The sequence below is a fragment of the Trifolium pratense genome, linkage group LG6 (assembly GCF_020283565.1).
Source record: "Trifolium pratense cultivar HEN17-A07 linkage group LG6, ARS_RC_1.1, whole genome shotgun sequence".
NCBI classification, from domain to species: Eukaryota; Viridiplantae; Streptophyta; class Magnoliopsida; order Fabales; family Fabaceae; genus Trifolium; species Trifolium pratense.
In genome coordinates, this window is record NC_060064.1 from 7,104,107 (window position 1) to 7,121,682 (window position 17,576).

The 17,576-nt window shown below is 42.8% G+C and overlaps 1 protein-coding gene across 1 annotated transcript; it reads right to left on the reverse strand.

Annotated features, from left to right (window-relative positions):
- Positions 1-14,799: 14,799 nt before the first annotated feature.
- LOC123890562 (homeobox-leucine zipper protein ATHB-22-like) lies at positions 14,800-17,229 on the reverse strand. Its single transcript, XM_045940198.1, has 3 exons — positions 17,045-17,229; positions 16,189-16,529; positions 14,800-15,803 (listed from the first exon to the last, which is right to left on the reverse strand). The coding sequence occupies exons 1-3, from the start codon at positions 17,136-17,138 to the stop codon at positions 15,552-15,554; spliced, it is 687 nt and encodes a 228-aa protein (XP_045796154.1). The 5' UTR covers positions 17,139-17,229; the 3' UTR covers positions 14,800-15,551.
- Positions 17,230-17,576: the final 347 nt, after the last annotated feature.

Genomic DNA, 17,576 nt, shown 5'->3' on the forward strand with positions numbered 1-17,576 from the left:
AATTATTAAATTTCATTAAGTATAGTATGAGAAAATCTACCTACAAGTTTGAGAAAAGTTTCTATAAAATGTTGTAGAGATACCTGTGGTAAATTTTTCATAGCTCTCTGAATATAAGTCGTATGCTAATGATTTTTGATCCAGTGTAAAGAAGACAAAATTTACTACAAGATTGACACCGGAATTGTTAAATTTCATTAAGTATAGTATGAGAAAATCAACCTACAAGTTTGAGAAAAGTTTATGCTCTGTTTTTGTACCAATACTCATTATTTGGTTAAACTGAACCAATTGGATAGTTAACCCTGAAAACAAAAATTATATTTGTATTCTTGACACCCTAAGCTTTCCAACGAGTGGTCGTTTACTCAAATCGGACATCGTTTAGTATTTCAAATAAATTGTGGAAGTTTAGGGTCTCATGCAGAATTTATGCAGGAAAGCTTGAAAAAAAATTGGAACACAATATTTCGGTTTATATAAACCGAATTTTTTTAGCATGACAAAAAAATTCGGTTCGTATAAACCGAAGTACCCCCCAAGGGCAAAAACGGAAATTCAGGGGTAGAAAAGAAATGAGGGGGGTCGGGAGAGAAACCATCCACATAAATTTGACAAACATGCTTTGGTGAAGGCCTGATAAGAAGATCTGAATGTAGGTGATCATAAACAAATACCTCCCAAAATTTTATGTTTTTTTCGTGGGTGTTCTCTAATAAAGGCCTTTTCTCATGGTAGTAGAGATACGAAAATTGCTTTTTAAGCCCTCTTATAATACTCCCAAAACCATTTCGATAACTGCAATACGAATTTGCTTATTTTGGTACGTAACTACCGAAATGGTGAAAATATGGCGAAATAACATTAATTTGGTTACTTTGGTACGTAACTACCAGAATACGCTTTGATTAGGTTTTTATCTTCCGGAAACGCTTCAATTCGATTTTTATCTTCCGAAAATGCTTCGATTCGGTTTTTATCTTCCGACAACGCTTCGATTCGGTTTCTATCTACCAAAATGGTGAAAATATGGCGAAATAACATTAATTTGGTTACTTTGGTACGTAACTACCAAAATGTTGAAAATCTTGTGACTATTATAAATTTTTAGAAATGTTTCTAGTATTCAAATGTAAGTTACTTTATTCAAGTGTTTCAAAAATTTATTCAAATCAAATGATTTGATATGTTTGTATTTGTATTCCAGACGGCTGATGCAAATGAAGTAGTGCAGAATGTTTTTCTCCATTGTAAACTTGTTAGTGTGTAATTCCTGTTTGTGTTTGAATTTACCGTAAAAGTTATCTTTTACATTGATAAAAGGTTTCTATATGTTCCATTCAAGGGTATCCATTTTAAGTATATTTCAGTAGCACGTAGATGCAAGTATAGTAACTTACATGTATTACCTTGTGACTCTAATTAAAGAAATGAAATTGTCCTATATTGTACTAAAGAAATTAAATGGATTTAAAATTTGAAGGCAAAAGAAACATTTGAATGTTATAAACATTTGTATTCCATGAACAAATTTCTGAAAATTTATAACAGTCGCCGTATTTTCACTTTTTGGTAGTTACGCACCAAAGTAACCAAATGAATGTTATTTCGCCAGATTTTCACCATTTTGGTAGATAGAAACCGAATCGAAGCGTATTCTGGTAGTTACGTACCAAAGTAACCAAATTAATGTTATTTCGTCAGATTTTCACCATTTCGGTAGTTACGTACCAAAGTAAGCGAATTCGTATTGCAGTTACCAAAATGGTTTTGAGGGCATTTTGGGATTTTTGGGGGGTTTCGAGCAAAAAGGGGGGTAAAAAGCAATTTTCTAGAGATACTGACAGTTGGTTAATAGATCCGAGTGAGCAACAAAAGAGTTTATTTGAGTAAGAAAAACATATTAGTTGTTGGCCGAGGGAAGAAAGAACATGATGAAGTTTGGTGGTGGTGCGAAGAAATAGAAAAAGGGTAGAGTTGCATAAGAATGGGAGCGAAAACTGTTCTGGGCCGAGCTTAGAGCTCGAGCATCAGAGGGTGTCGAACACACATACCATCCGAGCACGTCCTAACGGTCAGATACCCTTGCGTATTGTAACGGCCGTAAACCGGAATGATGAGCATTTACTGCACATCAAGGCCTCCAAGCCGTTTTCCGGCAGCCACTTGATGGCCATTAATGCCATCAAGGGCCTTAGCCCAGCGCTGGGGGCTATATATATGCATCTCCACTTCATTTGCAAGGTACGCATTTTATAGCTAAGAAAACCTTACACACATACTGACTTGAGCGTCGGAGTGCCTGCAGGTACACAACCCCCCTCCGCTCCAACAGGGGTCTCAAACGCTCGCAACCACCGTCAAACGCCGGCGAGGTCGCATCTTTCTGGTCTACACGATCAGTGGCGCCGTCTGTGGGGACGATAGTTTCCCTGTTTATTCAAACCAAAAACTAAAAAACTTCCTCAAAACACCTTCTTCACGACCAATGGCTGGCGTTAACAACCACCAAATCCCGGAGCACGTGGCGGAGAACCATGGATCACCGATGGACTACGCAGCGTACCACCCAGGGGACGGCCAATTCGCCTCCGTAACGGAAGATGGCCAGGGAGAGCAAAACGCGCATTACGAGCCCTACAACCCAGAAGAACCGCAGATCCCTGTGGCTACCCCGCCACAGGCGACTCCGGCAGCGGCTATCCCTCCGGGCGTTCCCATGCAAGAAATGATGGCTGCGCTGGTCAATGCAATCAACCGCCAGTCGGACTTACTGCTGCAACAGAACCAGCGATTCGAGCAGCAGAATCAAAGGCTCGAGCAACAAAGCCGTCGCATCGACGCAATTGCCGAGTCGAGGATCACGGCGCAAGCTCGCCCAGCTCGCCGTTCACCCACACCAGTGAGGAGCAGAACCTACTCCAGGTCTCGCTCACCACCTCGCCACAGAAGCGAAAGGAGAAACGAGGCTATATCTCGAAACTCCACCCCGCCGAGGAGACATTCCCCTAGAAGGGACAACCCTCCTCGTCGCCAAAGGAACCGATCCCCGGAAGAGAGAGACAATCACCAAGGCCCCCTCTCCCGAAGGATCCGAGAACTCCCCCTACCGGTCGGACTCGAAAAACCACCGGCAATGGATACCTACGATGGCTCGACAGACCCGGACGAGCACATCGAAAATCTTGAAGCTCTCCTCGAGTACAGAAATGTACGAGGCTCTATCAAGTGTAAGCTCTTTCCCACAACTCTGAGGAAAGGCGCTATGGCTTGGTACAAGAGCTTGGCGCCAGGATCCATAGATTCTTGGTCGGACCTGTGCGCCCGTTTCCGGGCTCACTTCACTTCCTCGAGGCGTCACCCAAAAACGGAAGCGACCCTCGAGGCCATCATCCAAGGCGAGAACGAGCCTCTAAGGGCCTACCTTGAACGGTTCAACAAGGCAGCCGTTGAAGTGAAGGTCGATGAGAGCATGAAGCTGTACCTGCTCGACAGGGGATTACATCCAGACAGCGACTTTGCTAAAGCTGTCGGTATCGAAGAGCCGAAAACGCTGGATGCATTCTTCGAAAAAGCGAAGAAGTACATTACCTACGAGGAGAAACAAAGGGCCAAAGATATAAGAAGGCCGAAAAGTCAAGAAAAAACCAGGAACCATGAAAAGGACGAAGCTGGAACCTCGCGAAGAGGTAACGAAAAGCAAAGGGAGGAAAGGATAAAAGATTCCAAACCTCCTCGAGGAAAATTCACAACATATACTCCACTGAATGCGTCAAGAGATCGCATTTTCGCCGAAGTCTCCGCTGCGGACTTCAAAAAGGCTGGGATCCACTTCCCGAGACAGCAGCCCATGAAGGCAAATACTGATAGGACGAAATTTTGTCGCTATCATAAAAGCCATGGACACGTCACTGAGGACTGTGTCCATTTAAAAGATGCCATCGAGATTCTGATACAAAAGGGTTATGCCCGAAGATATGTTCAGAACGATGAACAAGCACAACAACAACAACAAAGGCGGGAGCCTCAAGAGGTCGCAATGGCCATTGATGTTCCCGAGCAGGAAAACAGAGGCATCGTCCCTCAGGCGCTTGCCATCTCAGCTCCTGAAATTCCACTTCCATCCCCGGGGTCAGACGAGGGAGCGCTCCTGAGGCATTTCAACGCCCACCTGAATGGCTCATGGGAAAATTTCCCAAAGGCACTGGTGATAACAGGTGGAGGGCTAAACAAAATCACCCTCGGATCGGTAAAAAGAAAGTTCGAGGAGCTGGAAAACGTTTGCTCGGTGACTCCCATCACCGTCACCAAACCTGAGGGAGACTCCGACCCGCTGGCCTTCTACAAATCAGAAGTTCCTGGGGGCTCACCAAACTATCAGATACCACTGTTGGTGAGGGCTCGCATGGCAAACTTCGACGTCCACCGCATCCTCGTAGATCAGGGGAGCTCGTGCGACGTAATGTACTCGGGGCTATTCAAAACTCTACAGCTGTCGGAGAAGAACTTGGTTCCATACGTAGGACCCGACCTTCAGGGGTTCAATGGGTCGACTACCAAACCTTGGGGATACGTGGACCTCATTGTCACCTTCGGCGAGGAAAAGGCTATGAAATCCGTAAGGACGCAATTCATGGTCGTCGACTGTCCCTCGCTGTACAACTGCATCATCGGCAGAACCACTTTAGCGGAGCTATTTGCTGTGTCGTCCACTGTTCACTTGAAGCTGAAATACTACACACCGGACGGCCAGGTCGCCACCATCAACGGCGACATAGCTGCTGCGAGGAGATGCTTCGAGGCCGCGGCAAAGAATCTGAGCACCGTGGCAACCCCCAAGAAAACTGAAAAGAAAAATCCGGGGGTAAACACTGTTGGAGGTTCCGTCGACATCGATGCTCGACTCACAAAAAAGGAGCATCAAGAAGAAAAACAGAAGGACCTCGCCGATGCTGAAAAGAAAATCTACCGCCCCATCCCGGACGGAGATTTCGAACTGGTGCCCTTGGGCGAAGACCCCCTCAAAGGGATCAAGATTGGAACTGGGCTCCCCGACTTGGTCAAAAAGCAGCTGATCGCCTGCCTTAAGGACAATGCTGAACTGTTCGCCTGGAGCGCTGCAGAGATGCCTGGTATCGACCCTGAGGTCGCTTGTCACCAGCTGACTTTAGATCCTAGGGCTAGTGCCGTTGTTCAGCGGCGTAGGAAGCAGTCTCCCGAAAAAGCGGAGGCTGCCGAAAAAGCTGTAAAAGACCTCCTCGAGGCAAATTTCATTTCGGAAGCTAGGTATACCACCTGGCTATCCAATGTTGTACTTGTTAAGAAATCGAATGGAAAATGGCGCATGTGTGTTGACTATACCGATCTTAATAGGGCTTGCCCTAAAGACGCTTACCCTTTACCTAACATAGACAAATTAGTAGATAATTCATCAGGATTTAAATTACTATCGTTTATGGATGCGTACTCGGGTTATAATCAAATAAAAATGGCTGAAATCGATAAAAAGAAAACAGCGTTTATGACTGAATCCGGTAATTATTATTACAACGTAATGCCTTTCGGGCTTAAAAACGCAGGCGCCACATACCAAAGGATGATGAACAAAGTCTTCAATAATGAAATCGGTGACATGCTCGAAGTCTACATGGATGATATGATCGTCAAATCCGAAAAGGAAGTCGATCATACAGCCCATCTAAAAAGAGTATTCGACCAAGCGAGAAAGTATAACATGAGATTCAATCCTGAAAAATGCACGTTCGGCGTAAAAGCTGGGAAATTCCTCGGGTTTTACTTAACTGAAAGAGGAATCGAAGCTAACCCCGATAAATGCAGAGCATTCTTTGAATTCCCTACGCCGGACTCAAAGAAATCTATCCAATCATTAAACGGGATGCTCACCGCCTTATCTCGTTTTGTCGCAAAATCCGCTCAACACGCGCTACCTTTATTCAAATTACTTCGAAAAGAATCCGCATTCGAATGGACAAAGGAATGCGAGGATGCGCTACAACATTTAAAACGAGCACTATCCGAACCTCCAGTCCTAACACGACCCAACGGAGGGGAAACATTATATCTTTATCTCGCCGTAGCATCGGAGGCCATCAGCGCCGTTCTCATAAGAGAAACCGAGCAAGGGCAAAAACCCGTCTATTTCGTGAGTAAGGCTCTGCAAGGACCAGAACTCCGATATTTACAGATTGAAAAAACGGCCTTAGCAGTAGTCATGGCCGCAAGGAAGCTAAGACACTATTTCTTAGCTCACTCCATCGTGGTTCGAACTGATCAACCGATTAAGCAACTCCTTGCGAGGCCGGATATGACAGGACGAATGCTAAAATGGTCGCTCGAGTTGTCCGAATTCGAAATCTTTTTCGAAAGCAGAAAGGCTTTAAAACCCAAGTGCTAGCAGACTTCATAGCCGAGATGACCACACCATCTACCCCGGACAAAAACAAATGGACCATCTTCGTAGATGGATCCTCGAATCCACAAGGGAGTGGTGCAGGTATCATACTCGAAAGCGGTGAAGGAGCACTCATAGAGGTTTCACTCGAGCTCGCCTTTCCAACCACAAACAACCAAGCCGAATACGAAGCTTTCTTGGCAGAATTAAGGTTGGCTCAGGATATGGAAGCCGAGGAAATTAAAATATTCACGGACTCACAGCTCGTCGCATCACAAATAACCGGGGAATACCAAACAAAAGACGAGCGACTCACGGAATATTTAAACTTAATCAAAGAAAAATTAACCAAATTCAGACAAACCGAAATCAAGCACGTTCCTCGCGAACACAATGCAAGAGCAGATATCTTATCAAAGCTCGCAAGCACTAAGAAAAAGAAAGGCGGAAATCAATCGCTTATTCAGGAAACGCTATCCAAACCAAGCATAGTGAAACCCACCGAGGTATTCCTGATATGCGAGATCGACGCCAACAGCTGGATGACACCCGTGTTCGAATTTCTGAACACTGGAAACCTCCCACTTGACAAGAAGGAGGCGGCTAAGGTAAAAAGGAGAGCCTGCGCATATGTAATCCTAAATGGAAAAATGTACCGCCAAGGATTTTCCATCCCTCTGCTAAGATGTGTCGAGGAAAGCGAAGTAGCCTTGATCCTCGGCGAGATCCACGAAGGAATAAACGGTCAGCACATCGGTGGACGCTCCTTGGCCAGAAAGGCCTTGCGAGCAGGATTCTATTGGCCTACCATGCAAGCAGACGCAAAAGAGCATGTCAAAAAATGTGACAAATGCCAACGTCACGGGGATATGCACTTGGCCCCTCCAAACGAGCTAAGAACGCTATCGTCCCCGTGGCCGTTTTCTTGGTGGGGGATGGACCTCTTAGGACCGTTTCCAACGGCAGCAGGACAAAATAAATACCTAATAGTAGCTGTCGACTACTTCACGAAATGGATCGAAGCCGAACCTCTCGCCCACATCACAACATTCAACGTGTTGCGATTCTTCAAACGCAATATACTTGCGAGGTTTGGGATCCCTCAAGTTGTCGTCACAGATAACGGGACTCAATTCACGGACAAGAAAGTGCGAGAATTCATGGCAAAAATAGGTACAACCCAACACTTCACCTCTGTCGAACACCCTCAAACGAACGGCCAAGCCGAAGCTGCAAATAGGGTTATACTGCGAGGACTCAAAAGAAGGTTGGATGAAGCAAAAGGAAAATGGACAGAAGAACTGCACAGCGTACTCTGGTCCTACCGAACCACTCCACATTCTACAACGGGAGAAACGCCTTTCCGACTGACGTACGGAACAGAGGCCGTAATTCCAGTAGAAACCGGAGCATCATCTTTCCGAACGGAAGTACCCCTCGAAGGGGAAGACAACCACGAAATGCTCAGAGAAGAGCTCGACCTCTTGGAAGAGCTCCGAGACGGCGCAGCCCTCCGAGAAGCTACTTTGAAACAAAAAATAGCAAACCGGCATGACAAAAAGGTCATCAAACGAGAATTTGACGTTGGGACACTAGTACTCCGACGCAACCAAAAAGATTCTCGCGAAGGTAAACTCGCGGCAAATTGGGAGGGACCTTATCGTGTTCGAGCCAAAACCGAAAACGGTGCCTATTATTTGGAAGATCTTTACGGAAAAGAAATTCCTCGACCTTGGAATGCCGAAAAGCTCAAACAATACTACAGTTGAGAGAAGTTCAAAACCATCCCTCAACGAAGGCTGTGTCTTCGCCCATGAGAAGCACGCCTATACAACGGAGGAGTGCTTAGGTACGGGCATGAATCTTAAAATCTAAAACAAAGTCGAGACGTTTTTGAGCTCGATGATGTTGGCGAGGAAAGCTCTAGACCACGGAGCACCATCGTCATAGTACACGCCCGGTAGAACCCCAGCTCGCGATGGGATGTTCACACCCCGAGGAGGAAAGCTTAACAACAGCCCCTCTCCTCGTTATTAGTTTGGATTAACATCTCCAAACACTTAGAATGGTTCCCCGCACCTTCTAAGCCCGGCATCTAATGGTACCAGCTACCACAATGATGACCACGATCCAAACACACACTAGCGCGAAGAAACGAATAGTTCGGCGTATAGAATGTTTGGAAAATTACCAAGTTAAAAACCTCAAAATTGGTCGAGCGCAAACAAAAAGACAATCAAAGAATAAGCTTAAAAGCGTTGAGCGTACAAACGATCGATTCGACATTCAGAGGAAATTAAAAGCATCGCCACACAAACCCTAAATCTAGATATGAGATAAAGGTAAAAAGGCAAGAGAATAAATCAAAGTACTGATAGTTAAAGACCCCGAAGGGCCATAATTGTCGGTTACATCAAAAAAGGGCAAGTGCCCGAGCGAAACAAAGAAGAAAAAATAAATCTACACTTCATCATCAGGAGGGGTAACAATGGCTCCATCTCTCACCTCCTTCTCCTCATCTAAACCCTCCTCGTTCAAACCGGGGTTGAGAATCCTAAGCTGAGCCACTGCGTTGTTGAAACTAAAAGCTGCAGCAGCCACCATGTTGGACTCAAGCTCCTGGATCTTGGCGATCAAATCAGCACGAGAGGAAGAAGCATACTCCCCTTGAGGATCGAGCTCCTTTTCCCGATCTTCAACAACCCCGGTGACTTGAAGCCTCTCCAACTTCCCTGTCAACTCGCCAATCATCGCCTTCTGTTCCTCAACCGTCTGCACAGCGCTGTCCCTCTCCTCCGAAACTGTCTTGAGCCTATCCTCCGCTTCCTTAAGGTTGGCCGAGAGGGTCTTACGCTCCTCCTTGAACACCTCGCAGGAGGCCTCGGATTCTGCCAACCTCCGCTGCAACAACGGCAACTCCTTGCGAGCTTCGTCCCTTTCCTCCAGATACTTGCATTCCCGGCCATTCAAAAAAGTCGCCACCCCGACTAATTTGAGCAGAGCCATCGATTGAGCGGCAATTTCAGTCCGGAGACCCTCGGGACCCATATCCGAGAGGATGGCCTCATCTGCCGGATCAACCTTCACTTTGGTCTCTCCGGACAGCAGTCTCTCATGAGCGTAAAGTGGAGGAAGGACGAAATTTTCAGCAGGGACACCAGCAGTCAACCTGTGAGGTCCGGGGAGAGGAGGATCATCCTGACCAGAAAGATCAACAACCACATGATCCTGACGAGAAGAGGTTTCCTCCTCCAGTCGAGTCCTCTTCGAGCGATCCACGTTGGAAGCCGTGGGAGACTGAGGGGCAGAAGAAGTTGTAGCAGCACTGCTCGCCTCCCTCTTGTTCTTGGCAGCACGAGCTTTGCGGAGAGCAGCAGATCCACTAGTCATTGTACCTACACAAATCAGAGCATCAGTTAGCAAAACAGAAGGCGAGTAAATAGAGAAAGCAATAACAGTTGGTAGAAAATAAATAAAGAAAGCTACGAGCATACTCCAAAAAACGGTCAATTCCTCCGGGGTGTCGCAAGCGAGCAGCTCTTTCGTAGCGATCACCTTCGGGCAGGTCAATCTTCGACCATCTTCCCCAAGCAAAGGCTCGCCATTCGAGTCACTCAGAAGGAACGGAGGCAAGCCCTCCACAAACTCTAATAATTTTTTATAATCAGCTCTCTCCTCAGCTGACAACGCTCCCAGCGTAAAAACAAATTCTTTGGTCGACATGGAATAATGATCCCTGCGCCAATAGAAAGGAAATCTGGCAAAATCCTCCTCGATAGGGAGACCCTGCTCATCAAGCACTTCCTGCCCAAGCTCATCAATTCGATGCCCCCTACGAACGAAATTGTTCCAACCTTTCGTCGTGATTGGCCTAACTCCATAGAACACGGACTTGAACCCTCGTACCGACTCGTCGAACATATCAAAGAGGCGTTTCCGTTGCCTCAAAGAAACCCATCCATGCTTGGTGCTCGGTACTGGGGCTCCCTTTGCGAGCTTCCCTTTCGCCTGTTCCCCCCGAGGACAGCTCCGTTGAAGGCCAAAATGGTAAAAGAATAAAGGCAAGGTGGGGCCCAGACCCAAATACTCTGCTGTTTTTTCGAAAGCCTTGATAAAGGCCAACGAGTTCGGATGAAGCTGAGAAGGGGCCAAGTGAAGATGGCGAAAGATGGACACTTCCAGATCTGTGAAGGGCAGCCGAATTCCCAGATGTTTAAAGGCAATCTCGTACATGGGAATCGTCCCCCAAGCCCAGTTGCCGCAGATCCGGTGGCGAGCAGTGGGAATCCGCACCTCGAAATCTTCGGTGGGAGGAGTCTGAATATCCGTGCACATCGTCTCTGGGATGTCACTCTCGCAACCCTGATAAACTGACTCCGTCTCTCGGGGTTCATCCGCAACCCACGAAACGTCGGCTCGGATGCGAATCGATGAGGAAGGCTGTTGATCTACGAACGCGAAGTCACTTTGAGATCCCTCAGCCATCTAGAAAACCTGAAAAAGCAGAGGAAGGAAAAATGAATTCGACATTCAAATCCACCCTTCCACCGCCAAATCAAGCGAAAGGGCGAGGATCTCAAACAAAGATTACGCAGAAACTAAAGGCGACAAATAATCCCTCCGAACGCGAAATTCATGCGAACAACCGAGCACGAAACGCATGTGGTGCTCGACACTGTTCTAAGATAAAACCCAACCGTCAGTTGGTGAAAACAAGCGATTTTTCGCCTAAAAACCACGAAAAACCTTTCTTTTGGGGGGAAAAGGGTGCTAATCACCATCTACAACCTCCAAAAAGACTACCCAAACCACATGAAAAACACACACTACAACCCCCTACCGCGTAAACTATCTACAACAATCTAAAGCAAAATCCAAACAAAATCTTCAAAGATTAAAAGGATGAAACACTTACTTGTTGGTTAAATGAAGATAGGAGTAAGGAGTTTGTAGTAGAAAAACGCCGGAGGAGCAAAACCACTAGAGGAAGCTTGAAAAGGAAAGGCTAACGATGGAGAAAATGAGTAAGAAACTGTAAAGTTTCAAACGAAAAAACCTCCCTCCTATATATAGACCAACGCATCCGTACAGGAAAATTCGCGCCGCTTCCATTTGAACCACAGGATCGATCTAACGGTCCGGATCAGTCACGATCAAGTGGCCCAGATTCGATCTCAGGAGAAACGAAAAGGCGCGAAAATCCAACGGTCCAAAACGACCTCGAAGTTCAAATCTCAAAGAATAGCCACTCGAGTGCTATTTCATAGCCTTTACACGTGGCGAAAGGAAACGAAGCGACTCGTCCTTTCAAGTCACACCCGTCTGCTCGCGCAAATCTCGCGAAATCCAAGACACCACATCCCGAGAAAATTGCGACCAAATAAGGAAACGCAAGATCCTCGGAATCCTTCCCCTTATTTCTTTGCTAAAAGTACGGGGAAAGCCGCAGCAACCGAATAAGGAAACGCAAGATCCTCGAAAAGTCCGCTCGGAATCGTTCGGAAAATCCGCGACATTATTAAACTAAGAGCATACATAAAGCATGAGTGCAAATAAATTATGCTCGGAAAAATCAAAGGAGAATTATTTTATTAATGATAAATCCATTACAAAGGGAAGAGAATTACAAGGGAACCGAGCACCTAATCCTCGTGCTCGGAACCTGAGCTAATTGCGGAATCCGAATCAGTCCACAGCACCTCCTCTGGCCATATCTTAGCCTCCTTCCCAACCTGAGACCCTCCTTCACCAGAGGCAGGGCCAGGAGGATAGAGATGGGGAGATTGATGAGCCCTCAGGAACTCCTCGACTGCCCCAATGAAATCCGCCGATTCGTCGGAACTGGAGGTATCAGAAGTATCCGAGGAAGGGAACATCACCTTAGCTTCTTTCCCCTTTTGAGAACGAGCCGGTGCAGACTTAGGAACTTCCGCTCTCTTTTTCCCTCTTCGAGACTCAGAGCCATCAGCAACAACCTTCTTGGAATCCCTATTATCCATCGCTAGCCTTCAAACTCAGGATATGGGAAGCCAAAGGATAAGCAAGTATTTATAGCAAAACTTGCCACCCAAAGGACCAGTCACCACACCTGACATCCCATAAATGCGAGAGGCGGCTGCAGAATCCTAGGATTGACCACTTAGAATAAACGATTTTCCCTTTCCAAAGCTTGACTTTGACCATAGGGACGTTGCGAAAATTCAGCTACCCAACTCGGATCTGTCACGTTCGGTAAATCGAGACGAATCGATAAAGCTTCAAGTCATTACCCTCGCCTACGAGCATAACGACTTGGGGGGCTCCTGTTCTGGGCCGAGCTTAGAGCTCGAGCATCAGAGGGTGTCGAACACACATACCATCCGAGCACGTCCTAACGGTCAGATACCCTTGCGTATTGTAACGGCCGTAAACCGGAATGATGAGCATTTACTGCACATCAAGGCCTCCAAGCCGTTTTCCGGCAGCCACTTGATGGCCATTAATGCCATCAAGGGCCTTAGCCCAGCGCTGGGGGCTATATATATGCATCTCCACTTCATTTGCAAGGTACGCATTTTATAGCTAAGAAAACCTTACACACATACTGACTTGAGCGTCGGAGTGCCTGCAGGTACACAACCCCCCTCCGCTCCAACAGGGGTCTCAAACGCTCGCAACCACCGTCAAACGCCGGCGAGGTCGCATCTTTCTGGTCTACACGATCAAAAACCCTTTGCAAGGGAGGGAGAAAACTCCAACAGGGGAGGAAGAAACCCTAAGGGAGGTGAGGGACCCGTGGAATGGAATTCTTAAGTCTTAGACCAGCCTTCAATAACATTGCTCGTAGCATAACCACTTCCTATGCATTTCGTCGGTAAAAAAACCAGGTCCAATTTCCTATTTCCACATCTCTGGTACCTATTCTATGGTCTAATTCACCTCGTCAACGCAAGGAGTTTTTTTTTCCTTCTTTTTTACGTACATATTTTTGCAATCCAATAATAGGGATGACAATTTGACCCATACTCAGTGGGTACCCGCAAAAAATACCCATAATGGGTAGGGTAAAAACCCGCATTTTGGGTATGGGCACGGGTATGAGTAATTACCCACAAAAATGAATGAGTATGTATGCGGGTACGTGTACCTTAATACCCACCCCGCACCATACCCACATAATATATATTTATTTATTTTATATATATTATTATTATTATATAATAACATATGTATATCAATTTAAAATAATACAATACTATTAAACTATTGCACATTTTTTATAAAAATGTTTATTTATAACATAGGGTGTGTTTGGTAACACAAATAAGCTAGCTTATAGCTTATAGCTTATTATACGAGCTTATAAGCTTGTTTCAAAAAATTAGATGTGTTTGGTAACAAGCTTTTTTCAGATGCTATTTCAAGTAGCGTTTGAGCTTATAGCTTATAGCTTTTTACACTTTATTCCATTTTTACCCTTTAATTTAATAACTACCCACTCTAAAAAAGAAACTACCCACTAACAATTATGTCATTTTATATTTATTAACCACTTTAAAAGTTAATTTTACCAAACACTTTAATTTCAATTAACTAGCTTTTCAGCTATCAGCTATAAGCTAGCTTTTCAGCTATCAGCTAGCTTATCAGCTATCAACTAGCTTATAGCTTATTTTTACCAAACAGACCCATAATACAAACACAATGTGAATATGTCAACAAATAAATAAACTTTAACATGAGGTTAGTCAATTTTTTGTTTATAATTTTCATGAGTCAACATAAAATCTTTAAAACAAAAATTAATTATATTAAAACGATATGATATTTTATAATTGATCAATTTATTTTTAGTAAAAATGCGGGTAACGGGTATGGGTATGGGTACTTAGGTACCCATAGGGTATGAAGATGAGTACAAAAGTTGTTACCCACACGGGTATGGGGATGTGCACGAGTATTTTTTCAAACTGCAGGTATGAGGATGAGTAGTATAGTACCCTACTCATACCATACCCATTGTGATCTCTATCCGATAATAGTTTGTTATGTACTTACTATAAGTATTATGGAAAATACTAATGATATTTGAGAATTCAACTTTTTAGCAATTTAAAAATTGTTTTAATTATCAAAAATAAATGAATCGGATGAAATTAATTACCACTAAACAGCCGTAAAAAATTTGTGCCTATAACATAGTAATAATTTTTTTTTGTACCTTTAGTGCTAATGCTCATAACTAAGACTTCTTTTATTATAAAGTCATAGAAGATTTGTTAGTATGTAATATTAATATTATTTGACTTTGTGTTGCTTCCTTTCAACATTTCAATGGCTTTGCTACAACACCAATTTTTTTTTTTGACTTTTTGAGAAGTGGGATTCCATTGTTAAATAGACAATGATGGTCACAAAATGAAAATTCATACAAAACAACGGCTAACACATCAATATAAAATTTAAAACCACTATTTGCACACTATTTTGGTCACATTTTACATAGTTTTTTCAGACCCCTCTTTTTGAATAAAACAAGAAAGAAAAATCCAACATATGAGCTCACTGTCATCATCATCATCATTAGTTCATGAGCTCTCTGTCTCTTACTCTGAAACAACGTCGTGAAAATGTAAATGAAAAGTACTGTTAAAAAAACAGTGTGCAACTGTCCTTTTCTTCCTACCAAAAAGCAAAGTACGTAGTAAAACTTTAACTTAAAAAGATTGCAAACCAGTAATGAGACATAGACACCTATCTTTTATACACTCACGCGACATCTTACTAATCACTTTAAAATATATGGTTAATTCAGTTGAGCAGATAGTTAAAAATTATCTGCTCAACTGAATTAATCTTACTTTTGCACATGATTAACCAGGTGTCACATGCATGAAAAAGAAAAAGTGAGTGTCCATGAATCAGTTTTGATTGGAAACTACTACTAATACATAAGTTTTACCCTACAGCTTCCCTGAATCACTGCATTATGAGTCATAACTCATAACTACTAGTATTCTGAATGGATCCTAACGTCAGTTCTGATAAAACCATTAATACCTAACTACTACTAGTACACTAAAATTAAAGTTAAGTTCAAACTTCAAACTACTAGATCATAGAGTAATTCAATTAAAATTACTTTGACTTGTAATGTAGATTAGGGATAATAATTAGGTAACACAGGCCAGTGACATTGTTGAGGAGGCATTGAAACAGGGTTATTAAAATCTTCAACAGTGAAACAAGTACTATTGACATTGTTGTTGTTGGTGTAATTCTCTGCAGTTCCTCCTTGTGGTTTGTTAGAACATCTTAGTCCTTTTGATGTGCTTTCTACTGTTTCTTCAACAAATGTTTGCTGTGTCCTAAAATTACTTTGTTCTTTTAGCTTTCCCTTCAACTTCATAACCTGTGATGTTTTCAGGACATATCAGTTACATACATCAAATCAAAACCAATTTGGGGTAAAACTACGTTCAAGATCAAACAAAATTAATGATTTTCCTATACATATATATATTTATTAAATGACATATATAGAAAAAAAGTGCATAATTTTTCATGCTTTTAAATCCAAAAAAAAAGTGTAAAACAAAATGTTGAATATGTGTGATGAAAAATAATACTAGTAATTTTCGTACGGAAAATACATGGAACAGATATGCAAGACTATGTTTAGTTTCATGGTACAGATGAAATGGAGTGGAATGAAATGGAACAGAATAGTCAGTTACGTCGTAAAAAAACAAATCGAGATGTTATCTCATTCCATTTTATTCAAATTAAGTAGTTACCTCTTCTTGAAGTTTCTGCTTTTCCTTAGAGACAACATCAAATTCTTGTTTAAGCACATCATACAAGTGTTCAAGGTGCTTAGCTTTCCACCTTGTACGCCTATTTTGGAACCAAACAGCGATTTGGCGAGGTTGAAGCCCTAGCTCTCTTGAAAGCTTTATCTTCCTTTCAGGATCTAACTTTATTTCCTCTTGGAAACTTCTCTCAAGTAAATCAATTTGATTACTTGTTAATCTCTTTTTCTTCTCTTTGTAATTATTTCCATTGATGTTCATTTCATCCATTGCTGGAAGCAACCTTTGTTGTGTCTCACCCATTGCTGCTTGACTCACATCCATTCCTAAACATATTTGAATTAACTTAAAAGATTATCACTTTTTTCATCACATCACCATCTCATGAATTCTTTTATCTTTTTTGTTTTGTTTAACAATTTTGTTATTGTTGCAAAAGATCTCATAATATTAAATAATTTTAGAATTGAAAGTTCGATTTGACTCAACCCTACAAAACTGACTTATAAGGTAAGATTGTCTCTATTTTATAAACTTATATTCAAATAACCTCAGAACCGATGTAAAACTTCTTAACGATAATATCCAGACAAACATGTTACATGTGTGTTTTAGAATATGTATTAATACATAAGTGTGTGCCTAAGGTTACCGAAAGTGTAGTTTTCAAATATGTTTTGCCATCTATGTTAGTTGAAATGAAAAGTAACAAAATGAGGAAATAACTTGGGATTCAAGTCAATAAATTGATGAAAAAGTGACTGAAAAGTTGTAAACTATTATTAGGGGTAAAAAAACATTGGAGAATAAAGGTCAATGATTTGAAGACTAATGTTTTTACCTGAATAAGGGGTGTTGTTATAGTTGTAGAAGAAGCTTAAGGAAGATTCTGCATGAGGAACAAAGGGTCTTGTGCTCTCAATGTTCCAATCCATTTTAGGCTTTCACTTTGTTCTTTCACTTCAATTCTATACCCAAAATGTGTTTCTTTTATTTATGGGCTTCACTAGTTAGGATGCATGGACCACATTGTCAGAGGGAGTGAGGAAAGAAGATTAGGGTGGTGTAGTCAGTAGTATATAGTGAGGCGTGGCACTGTGTTTCTGACTTTTTAGTGATTATGAGAGATGAAATCAAAGTTTCTACGTGTCGGTTAAGAGGGAATCTTGGGATAATTACAATGGATTTGGAGTACTACTTTTTATTTTATTTTATCAAGTAGTCTAGTGACTAGAAAATTCTATCTTAAAAATGGATAAGTAAAATATCCGGAGTTCGAACTTCGGATCTTGCATATATAATACAATATCCTTATCAATTGAGTTAAGATCACAGTGACTTTGAAGTACCTACTCTTCTCAAGTGAATTGCAC

Excerpts from the sequence above, each read along its gene's own strand:
- LOC123890562 (XM_045940198.1), bottom strand. The coding sequence starts at position 17,138 with ATGGATTGGAACATTGAGAGCACAAGACCCTTTGTTCCTCATGCAGAA. Across the intron at positions 16,530-17,044 it reads TAACAACACCCCTTATTCAG|GAATGGATGTGAGTCAAGCA; the intron begins GTAAAAACATTA and ends AAATATGTTTAG. Across the intron at positions 15,804-16,188 it reads AGCAGAAACTTCAAGAAGAG|GTTATGAAGTTGAAGGGAAA; the intron begins GTAACTACTTAA and ends AAAACATCACAG.